The sequence below is a fragment of the Alosa pseudoharengus genome, unplaced genomic scaffold (genome assembly GCF_046254945.1).
Source record: "Alosa pseudoharengus isolate Yale_2024_CS ecotype anadromous, Long Island Sound unplaced genomic scaffold, YU_APseudo_1.1 YU_APseudo_1.1_scf_18, whole genome shotgun sequence".
In the NCBI taxonomy this organism is placed as follows: Eukaryota; Metazoa; Chordata; class Actinopteri; order Clupeiformes; family Clupeidae; genus Alosa; species Alosa pseudoharengus.
In genome coordinates, this window is record NW_027468650.1 from 10,314,649 (window position 1) to 10,329,648 (window position 15,000).

At 46.4% G+C, this 15,000-nt stretch overlaps 1 protein-coding gene across 5 annotated transcripts in view; it reads left to right on the forward strand.

The window, feature by feature from the left end:
* The window catches only part of drosha (drosha ribonuclease III), an 84,343-nt gene that overhangs the window by 22,506 nt on the left and 46,837 nt on the right, over window positions 1-15,000 (forward strand). For all 5 annotated transcript variants that reach the window (XM_076290241.1, XM_076290242.1, XM_076290243.1 and 2 more), the window contains 4 exons: window positions 6,869-7,007; window positions 7,378-7,438; window positions 7,582-7,641; window positions 12,163-12,262. In XM_076290241.1, coding sequence (XP_076146356.1) covers window positions 6,869-7,007; window positions 7,378-7,438; window positions 7,582-7,641; window positions 12,163-12,262 — 360 coding nt within the window. The remainder of the gene's footprint in view (window positions 1-6,868; window positions 7,008-7,377; window positions 7,439-7,581; window positions 7,642-12,162; window positions 12,263-15,000) is intronic.

Sequence of the window (15,000 nt, forward strand, 5' to 3'; positions counted from 1 at the left end):
AACGTTGTGTGAAGGTACTGTGCAACCACAGGAGAATGTTTTAGTTGGTTGGTTCCCTTAACGTTTAGGGAATGTTAGAACCCGTAGGGAACGTTCCCTAACCGTTAGTTTTTGGTTTGGTTCGAACTAACCTTTAGGGAACCATTTGAAATAACTCCTCTCGCTTTGCTGTCTCCATCCTTTCTGTTTTCGTTGTTTAAAAAACGTGTTATATCCATGATGAGTCTCGAGTTAATGAATTAGCTTATAACATTGTGTGCTGATAACCAGCATAGATAGTAATAGAAAACAACAAGCTAGCCGACAACTTCTGTAGCATGCGTATGTAGGCTCTCCTGCTCAAACAAAAGGTGCGCGCGTGCATAGTTCTGCATTAAGTTGATTTTGATAACGTGTTTACAAACTTACTTTACAGAAAATTGTAAATAGCCTACTGTCATGCAGTTAATGGAATACTGTGCAGAGTTGGGAAGTTATGGTAGCCTAGGCCTATTTTGTGTGAACACATACACACAGGGCCTTTTCACAGTAGCCTGATGATACGCACAGTGCGTACTTGGGTACGGCCGTGGTTTTGGCGCGCCTTACTGAGAACGTCTGGCTGCCGCTCTTTCTTTCTTTGAGCTCCGCTTTAATATTTCCTAATTGTCTCATGCAAAGCCATTGTTGTCTGTGATAGCATGCATTGATAAGCCATTGTTGTCTGTGATAGCATGCATTGATAAGCCATTGTTGTCTGTGATAGCATGCATTGATAAGGGGAAAGACAGGTGACGATAAGACATTTGTTTTCTTTTTTTAAATGTCCCGCGCCGGGGCCCCCTAGTGGCCTGGGCCCGGGGGGGCAGCCCCTTTGCCCAATGCCCAAACGCGGCCCTGCGCACACACACACACACACACACACACACACATGCAGGTGCACACACTGACAGCTGCCCCTACTCTAATACTTATCCTCTCTCTTTTGCCCTCTCTCTCTCTCTCTCTCTCTGTCTCTGTCTCTCTCTCTCTCTCTTTCTCTCTCTCTCTCTCTCACACACACGCACACACACACACACACTCACACACACACACACACACATAGAAGCACAGGCTTACAGTCTTGGACTTTTTGAAGACTCTAACATTGAAGTGAGTGGGCAGAAAGCACAAAGCTTCCAGAGAGAAATAGCAAGGGCAGGTGTGTGTGTGTGTGTGTGTGTGTGCGCACTTCTTCTATGTACAGCCTGTAGCACTATTGGAGAGCTGTCACGCTCTGATGCATCACCAATCAATGCGTTTTATTTGGGCCCAAAGAGGAGCAATATACAGGCTCACTCTCATCACCCTGTGATGGTCTCCAGAGAGAGAGAGAGAGTGTGTGTGTGTGTGGGTGTGGGTGTGTGTGTGTGTGGGTGTGGGTGTTTCTGTTTGTGGTCGTCATTGGTGGCCATGGTCATGTTCTTTGAGGTGGCACAAAAGGTCTTTTTCACAGTCCTACCTCCATAGAAATGGTATGTGAAGTGTGTGTGTGAGAGAGTGAGTGAGAGAATCAGTTATTGATCTCCTTGCTGCTCACTTCTGATGTCAGCTCAGCACCACAACTTTGTACTTTCTACTTCCTATCCTCTCTTCTCCTCTCCTCTTCCCTCTCTGCTTCTATCCTCTCTTCTCCTTTCCTCTTCCCTCTTCCCTCTCTCCTCTTCCCTCTCTCCCTCCTATCATCTCTTCTCCTCTCCTATCCTCTCTTCCCTCTCTCCTCTTCCCTCTCTCCCTCCTATCCTCTCTTCTCCTCTCCTCTCCCTCCTCTCCCTCCTATCCTCTCTTCTCCTCTCCTCTTCTCCTCTCCCTCCTATCCTCTCTTCTCCTCTCCTCTTCTCCTCTCCCTCCTATCCTCTCTTCTCCTCTCCTCTTCTCCTCTCCCTCCTATCCTCTCTTCTCCTCTCCTCTTCCCTCTCCTTATATCCTCTCTTCTCCTCTCCTCTTCCCTCTCTCCCTCCTATCCTCTCTTCTCTCCTCTTCCCTCTCTCCTTCTATCCTCTCTTCTCCTCTCCTCTTCTCCTCTCCCTCCTTTCCTCTCTTCTCTCCTCTTCCCTCTCTCCCTACTATCCTCTCTTCTCTCCTCTTCCCTCTCTCCTCCTATCCTCTCTTCTCTTCTCTTCTTCCCTCCTCTTCACTCTATCCTCCTTTTTTTCTCTCATCCTCTCTTTTCCTCTCTTCTCCTTTCCTTTCTCACACACTCTCTTTCCTCCATTGCTCTGTTAAGCGCATCTCTGCCATTGTAATTGATTGAGTCCTCAGCCAGCCTCCCATGCTAAGGGTTCTGTAAGAGGTAAGATGTGTAAGATGTGTTCAGCCTCCCATTCTGGTTCTGTAAGAGGTAAGATGTGTTCAGCCTCCCATTCTGGTTCTGTATGAGGTAAGATGTGTAAGATGTGTTCAGCCTCCCATTCTGGTTCTGTAAGAGGTAAGATGTGTAAGATGTGTTCAGCCTCCCATTCTGGTTCTGTAAGAGGTAAGATGTGTTCAGCCTCCCATTCTGGTTCTGTAAGAGGTAAGATGTGTTCAGCCTCCCATTCTGGTTCTGTAAGAGGTAAGATGGGTTCAGCCTCCCATTCTGGTTCTGTAAGAGGTAAGATGTGTTCAGCCTCCCATTCTGGTTCTGTAAGAGGTTAATGTTGGGACGGTAATCACTGGAAGGCTGAACACATACACTCTTCTGAAGGTGTGGTACACTTTTGGAGTGTGTGATTTTTTGACGGACGGACAGATTTTTTTGTATCTGGACATTTCGTTGGTTGGCTGCATGCAAACCAGTAAATAAGTTGGTAATGAGTTTGTAAAAACAAGTCCAAACAGGTCAAGTGTTTTTATGAACTTATGTTTGACAGAAATGTGGTCTATATTTAAATACCTGCCATTTCATTTAAAATGACTTTGTTTCCTTTGACATCACAGTTCTAACATACTACCGCATGTCCTTGTGTTCAGTTTCCTGCCCACTGTAAGACGTTGTTATGATGTGTTGAAAGTGACATCGTTTTAAAATGAACTATATGATGAAAATGGCTAAAAAAGGTTTTGTTCTCACAAATGGCATTTTTGTAGTTTTTTTTTTTCTTGTTTAGATGCTAATAAGCCTAGTAATGAATAATAACATACAGTTATCATATATAATAACATATTTTGAGGTACAAAGAGATTGTGGAGAATGTCAATCACTTAGCCTGATTTAAAAACTACCCATCCCCTTCAGTCTTGGTACAGAGTCCAACTCAAAGACCTGAGGTGACGCAATAGGGCTTGTGTAATAGCAAGGGTTTGTGTGTGTTGTGTGTGTTGTGTGTGTGTGTGTGTGTGTGTGTGTGTGTGTGTGTGTGTGTGTGTGTGGTGTGTGTGTGTGTGTGTGTGTGTGTGTGGGCAAGTAGGCAGGCAGTAAGCACCAAGGGGTAGAGCAGGGCATATGGTTTTGACCAGTGGGGGGTGACTTGGGCAGGCACACTGCTGAATGATTCAGAGACACACACACTCTCTCTCACACACACACACACTGACAGACAGCAGCAGCAAAGATATCCTGCGGGATTTAAATAATTCATCCGTGCGATTCAAGCGCTCCATTTCAGATTTCCTCTGTTTGTGCGAGTGTTTGAACATACGTGTTTGCAACAGTATGGGCCTGCCTGCATCAGGGACTATTTATACACACATATGAGTGTTGCATCTTGTGAGTCTCTAAAGTCTCTCTATTTGCGTGTGTGTGTGCGTGTGTGTGAGAGGATGAGTCGTTGACACCTCCTGCCTCTAGGCATACACATACATAAATAATTATATAGATATATGAGCAAATACAAATAAATGTTTGGGATTACTGAAGACTCGTGGAAAGAGAGTGAATGAAGTGCTAATCTTTCCTGTGAATTTCCTCTTTTGAGAGACCGTGGCCAAAACTGAGATGTTGAACCTGTGTGTGTGTGTGTGTGTGTGTGTGTGTGTGTGTGTGTGTGTGTGTGTGTGTGTGTGTGTGTGTGTAATGAAGCTGAATCAGTGGCCATTAGAGGGTGGCAAGTGGGAACCGGCCAAATCCTTCAGATAAACATGTTTTAAATCCTGCGTTACCACACACACACACCGTGTGTTAGGTGCACCGATTAGGTTATTGTCACAGTGTTCACAGACTTTCACATATTCAGATCCCACCCCATTCACATAACAGACACACACACGCTCATAGAGTGATTTGTAAATATAATCTCTGTGCATATTCGGATCCCACCCCATTCCCATGTCTGTCTCATTCTCATGTCTGTGTTTCATTCTCATGTCTGTGTCCCATTCTCATGTCTGTGTCCCATTCTAATGTCTGTTGGCCCCTGTGCCGTGTCCCATTCCCATGTCTGTGTCTCATTCTCATGTCTGTGTTTCATTCTCATGTCTGTGTCCCATTCTCATGTCTGTGTCCCATTCTAATGTATGTTGGCCCCTGTGCCGTGTCCCATTTTCATGTCTGTGTCCCATTCTCATGTCTGTGTCTCATTCTAATGTCTGTGTCCCATTCTCATGTCTGTGTCTCATTCTAATGTCTGTGTCCCATTCCCATGTCTGTGTCCCATTCTCATGTCTGTGTCCCATTCTCATGTCTGTGTCTCATTCTAATGTCTGTGTCCCATTCCCATGTCTGTGGCCCATTCTAATGTCTGTTGGCCCCTGTGCCGTGTCCCATTTTCATGTCTGTGTCCCATTCTCATGTCTGTGTCTCATTCTAATGTCTGTGTCCCATTCTCATGTCTGTGTCTCATTCTAATGTCTGTGTCCCATTCTCATGTCTGTGTCCCATTCTCATGTCTGTTGGCCCCTGTGCTGTGTCCCATTCTCATGTCTGTGTCTCATTCTAATGTCTGTGTCCCATTCTCATGTCTGTGTCTCATTCTCATGTCTGTGTCCCATTCTCATGTCTGTGTCTCATTCTCATGTCTGTTGGCCCCTGTGCTGTGTCCCATTCTCATGTCTGTGTCCCATTCTCATGTCTGTTGGCCCCTGTGCTGTGTCCCATTCTCATGTCTGTGTCTCATTCTAATGTCTGTGTCCCATTCTCATGTCTGTTGGCCCCTGTGCCGTGTCCCATTCTCATGTCTGTTGGCCCCTGTGCTGTGTCCCATTCTCATGTCTGTGTCTCATTCTAATGGCTGTGTCCCATTCTCATGTCTGTTGGCCCCTGTGCTGTGTCCCATTCACATGTCTGTTGGCCCCTGTGCCATGTCCCATTCTCATGTCTGTTGGCCCCTGTGCTGTGTCCCATTCTCATGTCTCTGTCCCATTCTCATGTCTGTTGGCCCCTGTGCCGTGTCCCATTCTCATGTCTGTTGGCCCCTGTGCCGTGTCCCATTCTCATGTCTATGTCCCATTCTCATGTCTGTGTCCCATTCTCATGTCTGTGTCCCATTCTCATGTCTCTGTCCCATTCTCATGTCTGTGTCCCATTCTCATGTCTGTGCTCTGGTTCTTCACGTCCAGCCCTGTCCACTCAGTCTGCTGTGGTGTAGGACCGCAGATGACTTGGGCAGAGAATGCAGACATACGGCTACGTCAGTAATGTTGACTCAGTAACGTAGCTCCATGAAACTGCATTGCTGCACAGCAAAACATATTATTGGTCAGTCTCATGTCACTTGACCAGAAGTCTTTGCAAAGATCTTTAGACACCCATGATGCTTTGCAACCTGACCACAGAGAGGTGCTTTACATTTGTATGTGTGGAGGCCCCAAGCAATCCAGATGTGGTGTTTTACCTCAACGACTCACAATCATACACATACACACACACACACACACACACACACACACACACACACACACACACACACAGTCTATTCTGCCTCTTGTACAAACCCAGCAGATGTCGGGGGAAGAGAATTCCACTTCTATCAGCGTCCGTACAAAACTCGACTTGTAGTGAAATTTGTCGGTGCTCAGAGGAGCTGCCGCGTGCTTGAAGTATTTCATAAATACATATTAAAAATCAAAATGGTAAAACCACAAGGGCCAGTGCCTTACACGTATATCTCATTGGAGCTTGAAATTGATTTAAGAAGTGTGTGTGAGTGTGTGTATGTGTGTGTGTGTGTGTGCGTGTGTGCGTATGTGTGTGCGTCTGTGTGCGTGTGTGTGAGCGTGTGTGTGTGTGTGCGTGTGCGTGTGTGTGTGTGTGTGTGTGAAGTTGGACTTGGCACATCTCAGCAGCTGAGTTACCGCTGAGAACACACTTGCTTGATGTAAGATTGATAAATGCTGCCTACAGTATGTTTTACAGAGTGCTCTCTCTCTCCTTTCTCTCTCTCTCTCTCTCTGTTCTCTCTCTCTCTCTCTCTCTCTCTCCTCTATCTCTCTCTCTCTCTGTTCTCTCTCTCCCTCCCTCTCTCTGGCTCTCTGGTCCTCCTCTCTTTTCATTTCTGCACTTCTTTCTTCCTCCAGCTGACTCTCTCCATCTTGCCTTCCTCTCTTCATCTGGATCTGTCTCTCTGCTCCTCCTGACTTGGCGCCTGTGTTCAGCTCTGATTTCCTGTCAAAACCCCGAGCGTGCTTAGTCTGCTGTCAGGACAGAAGGCTGCCACTATCCCACTTCTTACTCTGCTGTCTATACTTGTGTCTGTAGCACTGTGTGTGCGTGTGCGTGCACGTGCGTGTGCGCGTGTGCGTGAGAGAGAGAGAGAGTTAGAGTGCAGACTTGTGTGCAGTGTATCCACATTTATTATTGATCATGAATCAGTGATAATCATTGGCTGTCTATTAATTGGTCCATCTCTCTCTCTCTCTCTCTCTCTCTCTCTCTCTCTCTCTCTCCATCTCTTTCTCCTTCTCTCTCCATCTCTCTCCTCATATGGTATATCAGTTGGCCATGACTCATCCCAGCCACCACCTGAACTTCGGCATGAACCCCGACCACGCCCGCAACTCGCTGTCCAACTGTGGCATCCGCCAGCCCAAATATGGCGACAGGAAGGTGCACCACATGTACATGAGGAAGAAAGGTGGGCACTCACCAGGGGGGTGAAAAAGCCCGCTGCAACAGTGTTTTTCTGCTCTTAGCTTGTCCTCTGTTCAGGAGAGAAAAAAAAACAGCCTGTGTGTGTGTTTGTTTGCGCGTGTGTGCATGTGGGCATGTGTTTGTGTGGCTTAAATAAATGCCTCTGGCATCCCTGGTTAAGCAGTGAAGATATCAGTGTTTGCTTATTTATACTTGAACAAACATGCACAACACACACACACACACACACACACACAGCGGGAGGCATGTGTTAAAGGTCTATTAGAGGCAGGATGATGTTTGCCTTCCTGTGTTAACTCTGTGTGGAGATGGGATGTGGGCTTGTTGACTGATTCTGCTCTTCGATTGGTCAGGAATCAACACATTAATCAACATCATGTCCAGGCTTGGACAGGACGACCCATCTCCTTCCAGGTACACACACACACACACACACACACACACACACACACACACACATACACACAAACCATATGTTGCATGGCTCTGTGTGTTTGTGTGCAAATGTGTGAGTGTGTTGCTGTCAGTTACTGAAATGTCCCTTTCTGCCCCGTCAGGATCAATCACAACGAGAGGCTGGAGTTCCTTGGAGATGCAGTGGTGGAGTTCCTTACCAGGTGTGTTTGTGTTTGTGTTTCCTGTCCCAGAAGCGTGTCCATGTGTGTTTGACGGACATCTTCATTAATTGGAAATAACAGCAATTTATTATTTTCTCTCTCTGGCATATACCTCAGACCTCAGGATGCTTACTCTCTCTTTCTCTCATATTCTCTCTATCTCTCCCTCTCTCTCCCGTCTCTCCCTCTCTCTCTTTCTCACTCTCCCTCCCTCTCTCTGTCTCTCTCTCGTTCCTCGTGCCTCCCTCCTCCTCTTTGTGGTAATTGGAATGTGAATGGGGAGATGTTGCTCCTTATTATGTCGCTTCCCCTTCTCTTTAAAAGAAACAAGTTTCTCCATGACAACCGCTAATTAGCTGGCTGAGGCTGCAGCAGAGTGGCTCCCAGGTGAAACCCTGCTCTCTCACACACACACACACACACACACACACACACACACACACACACACACACACACACACACACACACACACACACGTATAAGCCAATGAGATGTGTCACACACGCTTCACAGTTATTATATGCAGCAGCAACAGTTTTGGTACTCAAGCAAATAGTACTTCAATGTTTCAAATAGTACTTAGTACTTACTTAAATAGTAATAGTACATACTACTTTTTACATACACACACACATGCCAAACAAACACACTAATGAAAGGAGAGGTTGTGGGCAGTGATGGAGCACAAGCGGAGAGTGTGACCATCTGAATGTCTTGGACACACAGTCAGGGACGTCCCCCTGTCTCAGCCCTCATTAATTATGTATGTGTTTTTATCTCACCACCCTGGCCCTCCTATTGTTTGTGTTGTGTTTGTGTTGTGTTGTGCGTGTGTGGCTGTTTGTGTCGTGTTGTGCGTGTGTGGCTGTTTGTGTTGTGTTTGTGTTGGTCTTAAGGCCGAATGGGACTCACATGGCCCCATTACTGTGGCCTTCAGAGAGAGAGAGAGAGAGAGAGAGAGAGAGAGAGACTTTGTTATGAGACATAGGGGAGTAGGTTTAAATACAGTTCATCTCTCTTTGTGGTCTCTGTGTGTTTACACAGTAATCACCCCCCCCCCCCCCCCCACACACACACACACACACACACAGTCACACACACACCCTCTTCTCCTCCACAGTTCTCTCAACAAATCACCACAAACTGCCGCACCCGTCTGCGTAAGGACAAAACACGCCGCCTTCCCTTATCCTTCGCTCTCTCTCTCTATCTCTCTCTCTCACTCTCTCTTTCCCTTCCTCTCTGTCCCAGTCCCTTCCTCCCCCTCTCTCTCTCTCCCCCCCCCCCTCTCTCTCTCTCTCTCTTTCTCTGTCCTTCCTCGGGATGCTCAGATAAATCGCTCAATCTGTCCAAATCCTCCTGAAAGCCTGACACACGGCGGCATCGGTCTGCTGTAATGACGGCAAGAGAGACACTACAAGTCCTCTGCTGACCTTCACAGCATTGATGGGGCCCCGATAAACACAAACACAAACTTCATCACGAAAGCCCTCGCAGTCTTGTTCTGTCTCTTGTCTTTTTCTCCTCTTGTTTTAAATCCTCGCTCCATTTCAAATCCAAATGGTAGCCCGACTTCTGACAGTGCTGCGGCCCGTTGCCCAGCAACGCACCAGCGCAGCCAAACACGCGTTTGTTCAGGGGACGTGCTGGGGATTCTGGATTGTGTTTGTTTATGTGCATACAGTGTGTGTGTGTGTGTGTGTGTGTGTGCTTGCTCCAGTTTATTTGTCCCATGCACACAGTGGTTTGCATCTCAAGCATCAGAGGCCATGATGATTCAGGGTGCTTTCATGTGACTGTGTGAAGATTTTTCATGTGCATGTTTGTCTCTCCTTTTGTGTCTGTGTCTGTGTGTGTGTGTGTGTGTGTGTGTGTGTGTGTGTGTGTGTGTGTGTGTGTCTGTCCGTCTGTCTGTCTGTCTGTCTGTCTGTCTGTCTGTCTCAAAGAGTGGTCTTTCACACCTGCTGAACTCTGTGAATCATGGGCACTGATCATTATTAGATGTCACTTTTGGGGTGTGTGTATGTGTGTGTTCTTTGATAGAGGTGAGACCTCAGTGGTAAACACCACAGCAAGGACCTTGTTACAATCAGCACTCCTCAAATTGTACCTGCTGCACACGCACTTGTACCTGCTGCGCACACACACACACGACACAGGGTCAAACACTCAAGCAAGCAGTTGATGAACTGCTGATTTCCTTCAGCACACAATCCACAATGTTTCCAAGATGCAGAAGCAAGCTTTTTGATTAATGTAGTGACTATTTTATCCTAAATGTGTTCCTTGTCACATTGTTGTTAACTGGGGGAAATCTTTGACGCTTGTAAGTTGCAATAAACAAAATAATATCCAAGAGAGGTCTGGTAAAGTTAGAGTTTTTATTACAAAAAAGAAACATTACAGGTCTTTCGTCTGGTCAATAAATGATATAAGGCAGACTGGATATTTAAAGTAAAAGACAGAGACTTTCTAATGAGGAGACACAGCACTCCAAAAATCTCCCATAGAAATGTATGGTGTTAGTTAACACCATACATTTCACAAACATAACACAAACATGGCAGTCGTCTACACATATACGGCCCCTTCCTCCACCAAAAGTTGACGTGTGAATACATTCCCAAAAAGCATTGTAATATGGCAGCCGAGTGGAGGGACTTTGCTAAAGAGCACCAAAAAGGTGCAGCAGTTCCTATACGCAACAGTTCAGCGAGCAAGGCCAAAATTTAAAGGTCAAAAGTTAGGCCAGGGTCAAAAGCTGTGGGCTCCCAGTCAGCCACTCCCCCTCCAGGCCACCGGGGCAGTCGTGGCCTACTGGTTAGCGCTTCGGTCTTGGAACCGGAGGGTTGCCGGTTCGAACCCCGACCAGTAGGCCACGGCTGAAGTGCCCTTGAGCAAGGCACCTAACCCCTCACTGCTCCCCGAGCGCCACTGTTGTTGCAGGCAGCTCACTGCGCCGGGATTAGTGTGTGCTTCACCTCACTATGTGTTCACTGTGTGCAGTGTGTTTCACTAATTCACGGATTGGGATAAATGCAGAGACCAAAATTTCCCTCACAGGATCAAAAGAGTATATGTACTTATACTTATACACTGTACTGTTTAATGACCTTTTGACCTGCAGAGGGCACATATTATAATAAATTATTAACAAATAAAATAAATGGTTCAAATGTCTCCTACAGTACATTCCCCCTAAAGGTGAAGTTGTGAGTGTTTTAGATCTCACCTCAGATTCAGTTAAAAGGACGACCTCCCGTCTACCTCTGGAGGTTGTTCAGGCACGCAACACCCTTGCACATCACAGCCCTACTGTATGTTATGTAAAAAGTAAACAGACCCACACATACACACACACTTATACACACACTCACCCGCACAGCTCTCCCATGTTTGTCTCAGGGACTCGCACGCCCTGAAAACGAGATGTCCTGGAAAGAGTTGTTTGTTTTTATGCTAATGCACGCCTCATTTGAGGCACTTTGGCGTTTGAAGCTGCTCCTCTGCTTGCATCAGCCTTGACGAGTAATCTTCTACGGTGTCTGATTAAACAACAGCCCCCTCCCCTCCTCTTCGGAAAAGTTTTTATTGGTTTCTAAATTAATATACCGGAATGTTCCGTAATTTAATGAGGAGTGTTGTCTGTATGCTATGTGTGTGTGTGTGTGTGTGTATGTGTCTGCGTCTGCAGCTGGTTGTCCTTGAATTTTTAATGCTCCATTTAATTTGAATATGTTGTGTTCAGTCCAAACGGACTCAGCTGATTGGATCCCGCCTCTCCCGTTTCTTAACTGTGTGTCGGACCAGGGGGAGCTTGCCATGACTCCGCATGTCTCTTTCTGCTGAGTCATGGGTTGCGTCTCATAAACCATCATGAAGTATTCACACCCACAGTGAAGAGGATACGATGGACGATTCAAAATCGGCAAAGCATATTAATATGTGTGATGTATGTGCATTGGGGATTGCATGTGTGCTTTCTGTGTGGTGTTTTTTTGGTTGTGGTTGTTGTGTTTGATTCTATTCTGCAATGACTCAATGATGCGATTTCTCAGAGACCTTGTTAGTGTGCAATGAGATTGGGCAGGTCATTGACTAAGAGCGGTCATGATTGGGTACCCAGTAAAGTGATGCTGCATTTCCTTTGAGTCCCCGTGGTGACTTTAGGATGTACTTTAAAAAAAAGAAAAAGAAAAAAAAAGTTTTTGATACTTTTGTCCCAGTTGAGTTGTCCGGTTGTGCTGACTCAGGGTTAGTGTGTGCTTGTGACTCAGCCTTCCGTTGCCATTCCTCTTGACTCAGCGTCTGTCTAGTCTGACTCAGCGGTTTTGTTCCTCGTGTCTGTGTGTGTGTGTGTGTGTGTGTGTGTGTGTTTGTATGTGTGTTTGTGTTTGTGTATGTATGTCTGATAACTGTGTGTGTATTTGCTTGTGAATCTAATATCTTTGCATTTGTCTCTGTGTGTGTGTGTGTGTGTGTGTGTGTGTGTGTGTGTGTCCGTGTGTCCCTCCTTGCAGTGTGCACCTGTACTACCTGTTCCCCAGCCTGGAGGAGGGGGGTCTGGCCACCTACCGTACCGCCATCGTCCAGAACCAGCACCTGGCCATGCTGGCTAAAGTGAGTCCCAGCTGCGCCCTCACACGCCTACATACTGGCTACACGCTAGACACTTGCACCCTTTCAATGCCACCTTTAGATAGTCGGCCATGCGGCCTCTGGTTTCGGTCATCTGCACTGCAGGCCTGAACACTTCAGAGAGATTTCTTTCTCTCTCTCTCTCTCTCGCTCTCTCTGTTTCTCTCTTACTCTCTCTCTCTCTTTCTCTCTCAATCTCTCCCTCCGTCTCTTTCTCTTTCACACCCCTTGTTCCATTCTTCCCCATCTTACTTTGTGCCGTGCCTGTTTCTGGGAGCCTGTAATTAGAGCTCAGAGGTTATTGTTGTAGGACTTTAGAGGAGAGCTTTTAGATTTCCCCCCAGACACAGAACAAGCCCACTGGAGCCCCTGCTCACACCTCTGACATGCTCTACATGCTGTCTGTCTTTCTCTCTCTATCACACCCTCTCTCTCTCTCTACATGCTGTCTGTCTTTCTCTCTCTATCACACCATCTCTCTCTCTCTCTACATGCTGTCTGTCTTTCTCTCTCTATCACACCCTCTCTCTCTCTCTACATGCTGTCTGTCTTTCTCTCTCTATCACACCCTCTCTCTCTCTCTACATGCTGTCTGTCTTTCTCTCTCTATCACACCATCTCTCTCTTTCTCTACATGCTGTCTGTCTTTCTCTCTCTATCACACCCTCTCTCTCTCTACATGCTGTCTGTCTTTCTCTCTCTATCACACCCTCTCTCTCTCTACATGCTGTCTGTCTTTCTCTCTCTATCACACCCTCTCTCTCTCTCTACATGCTGTCTGTCTTTCTCTCTCTATCACACCCTCTCTCTCTCTCTACATGCTGTCTGTCTTTCTCTCTCTATCACACCCTCTCTCTCTCTACATGCTGTCTGTCTTTCTCTCTCTATCACACCCTCTCTCTCTCTACATGCTGTCTGTCTTTCTCTATCTATCACACCCTCTCTCTCTCTACATGCTGTCTGTCTTTCTCTCTATCACACCCTCTCTCTCTCTACATGCTGTCTGTCTTTCTCTCTATCACACCCTCTCTCTCTCTCTACATGCTGTCTGTCTTTCTCTATCTATCACACCCTCTCTCTCTCTACATGCTGTCTGTCTTTCTCTCTATCACACCCTCTCTCTCTCTCTACATGCTGTCTTTCTTTCTCCCTCTCCTCTCCTCTCCTCTCCTCTCCTCTCCTCTTCTCTCCTCTTCTCTCCTCTCCCCTTTCTGTTCAGCACATCCTGTTGTAGAAGCTTTACCATCCAGCACTGGAGTTCCTGTCTCCCTTATTCTGCCCCCCACTTTCCTTATGGTTCCCTTATGGTTCCCCTTTTCTACATAGAAACAGAGGGGAGGTGGGAGAAAAGGGGAACCATAGGGAAAGTGGGGGAAAGGAAGAGTAGGAGACACATACTGTAGAAACAGAGGGGATGTGGGCCCTCTTTTTCTACGTTCTATGATTCCCCTTGTCACAACCACCTGGCTCAAAGTAGCTGTGACATTAAATGGGAGACCACACTGTAGCGATATGTTCAATAATACATACGTTTATTTTAACATTAAAAGATAAGGTCAGTATAGTGTATGCAAAGTATGTCCAGGGGTGATCAAAGTGTAAAACGTGACGTCGGTGTGAGGAGCGACGGGCTGAGGCTCTCCCCAGCGGAGCAGCCACGGAGTGACCAGGAACCAGGCCAGAGCGTCAGAGCAGAGCAGCGAGCAGAGAAGCGAGCAGAGTGTCCATTACCCATGAGGTCTCCTTTATAGGGCCACCCATTACCCATGAGGTCTCCTTTATAGGGCCACCCATTACCCATGAGGTCTCCTTTATAGGGCCACCCATTACCCATGAGGTCTCCTTTATAGGGCCACCCATTACTTCCAGCACCAATGGGCACTCTCCATGATCTGCAGATTGATAAGGCAGCACAGACCCAAGGGGGCAGAGCCCCAACAGGCATTAGAAAAGATGTGGTACTGGGAATGACCAGCAGGGCCGTAACACCCTTTTCTCCCACTTCCCTTCTGTTTTTTATGTTTCTTCTCTTCCTCTTCCCCACTTTCCTTATGGTTCCCCCTCTCCCCCTTTTTTCTCTGCCCCTCTTGCATTGTTTTGTGTGAGTGTGTGTGTCTCCTTCCTCTCACTCTCTGTCCTACACACACTCTCTCTATATCACTCTTTCTGTCCTACACACTCTCTGTCTCTCCATCTTCTCTCTGCCCCCCCCCCCCACACACACACACACACACACACACACTGCCCGTGTCTCTCTTGGCCTGCGCTGGAGAACACTACAGCAGCCATTTCAACATGTGGAGAAAGCAATGAAAGAGTTAAAGAGTGAGAGAGGAAAGTAGAGAAAGAAAAAAGGAAAGAATGTGAGAGAGGAAGAGAAATGGAGATGAAGAGAATATGGAGGACCACAGGTGTCACTTAAAGGGCAAATGAAGTTGGTTAATTTGCCAATATAAACAGTATTTAAAAATATAATTTACAAAAAGTATTTTGTAAATCAATTATTAAATTATCAATAAATGCTCTAATTTTAAAAAGGGATTTGCAAATATAGTTGCAAAATCTTTTTGCTTTTCCATTTGCCAAATCATTTGCTAAATCCATTTGCCAAATCATTTGGCAAATTATTTGGAAAAGAACTTTAATGAACAGGCCAAACAGCCCAAGGACAAACTTCAGAACTCTGGGCCCATATTCACAATGATTCATTAGGTTTAAAT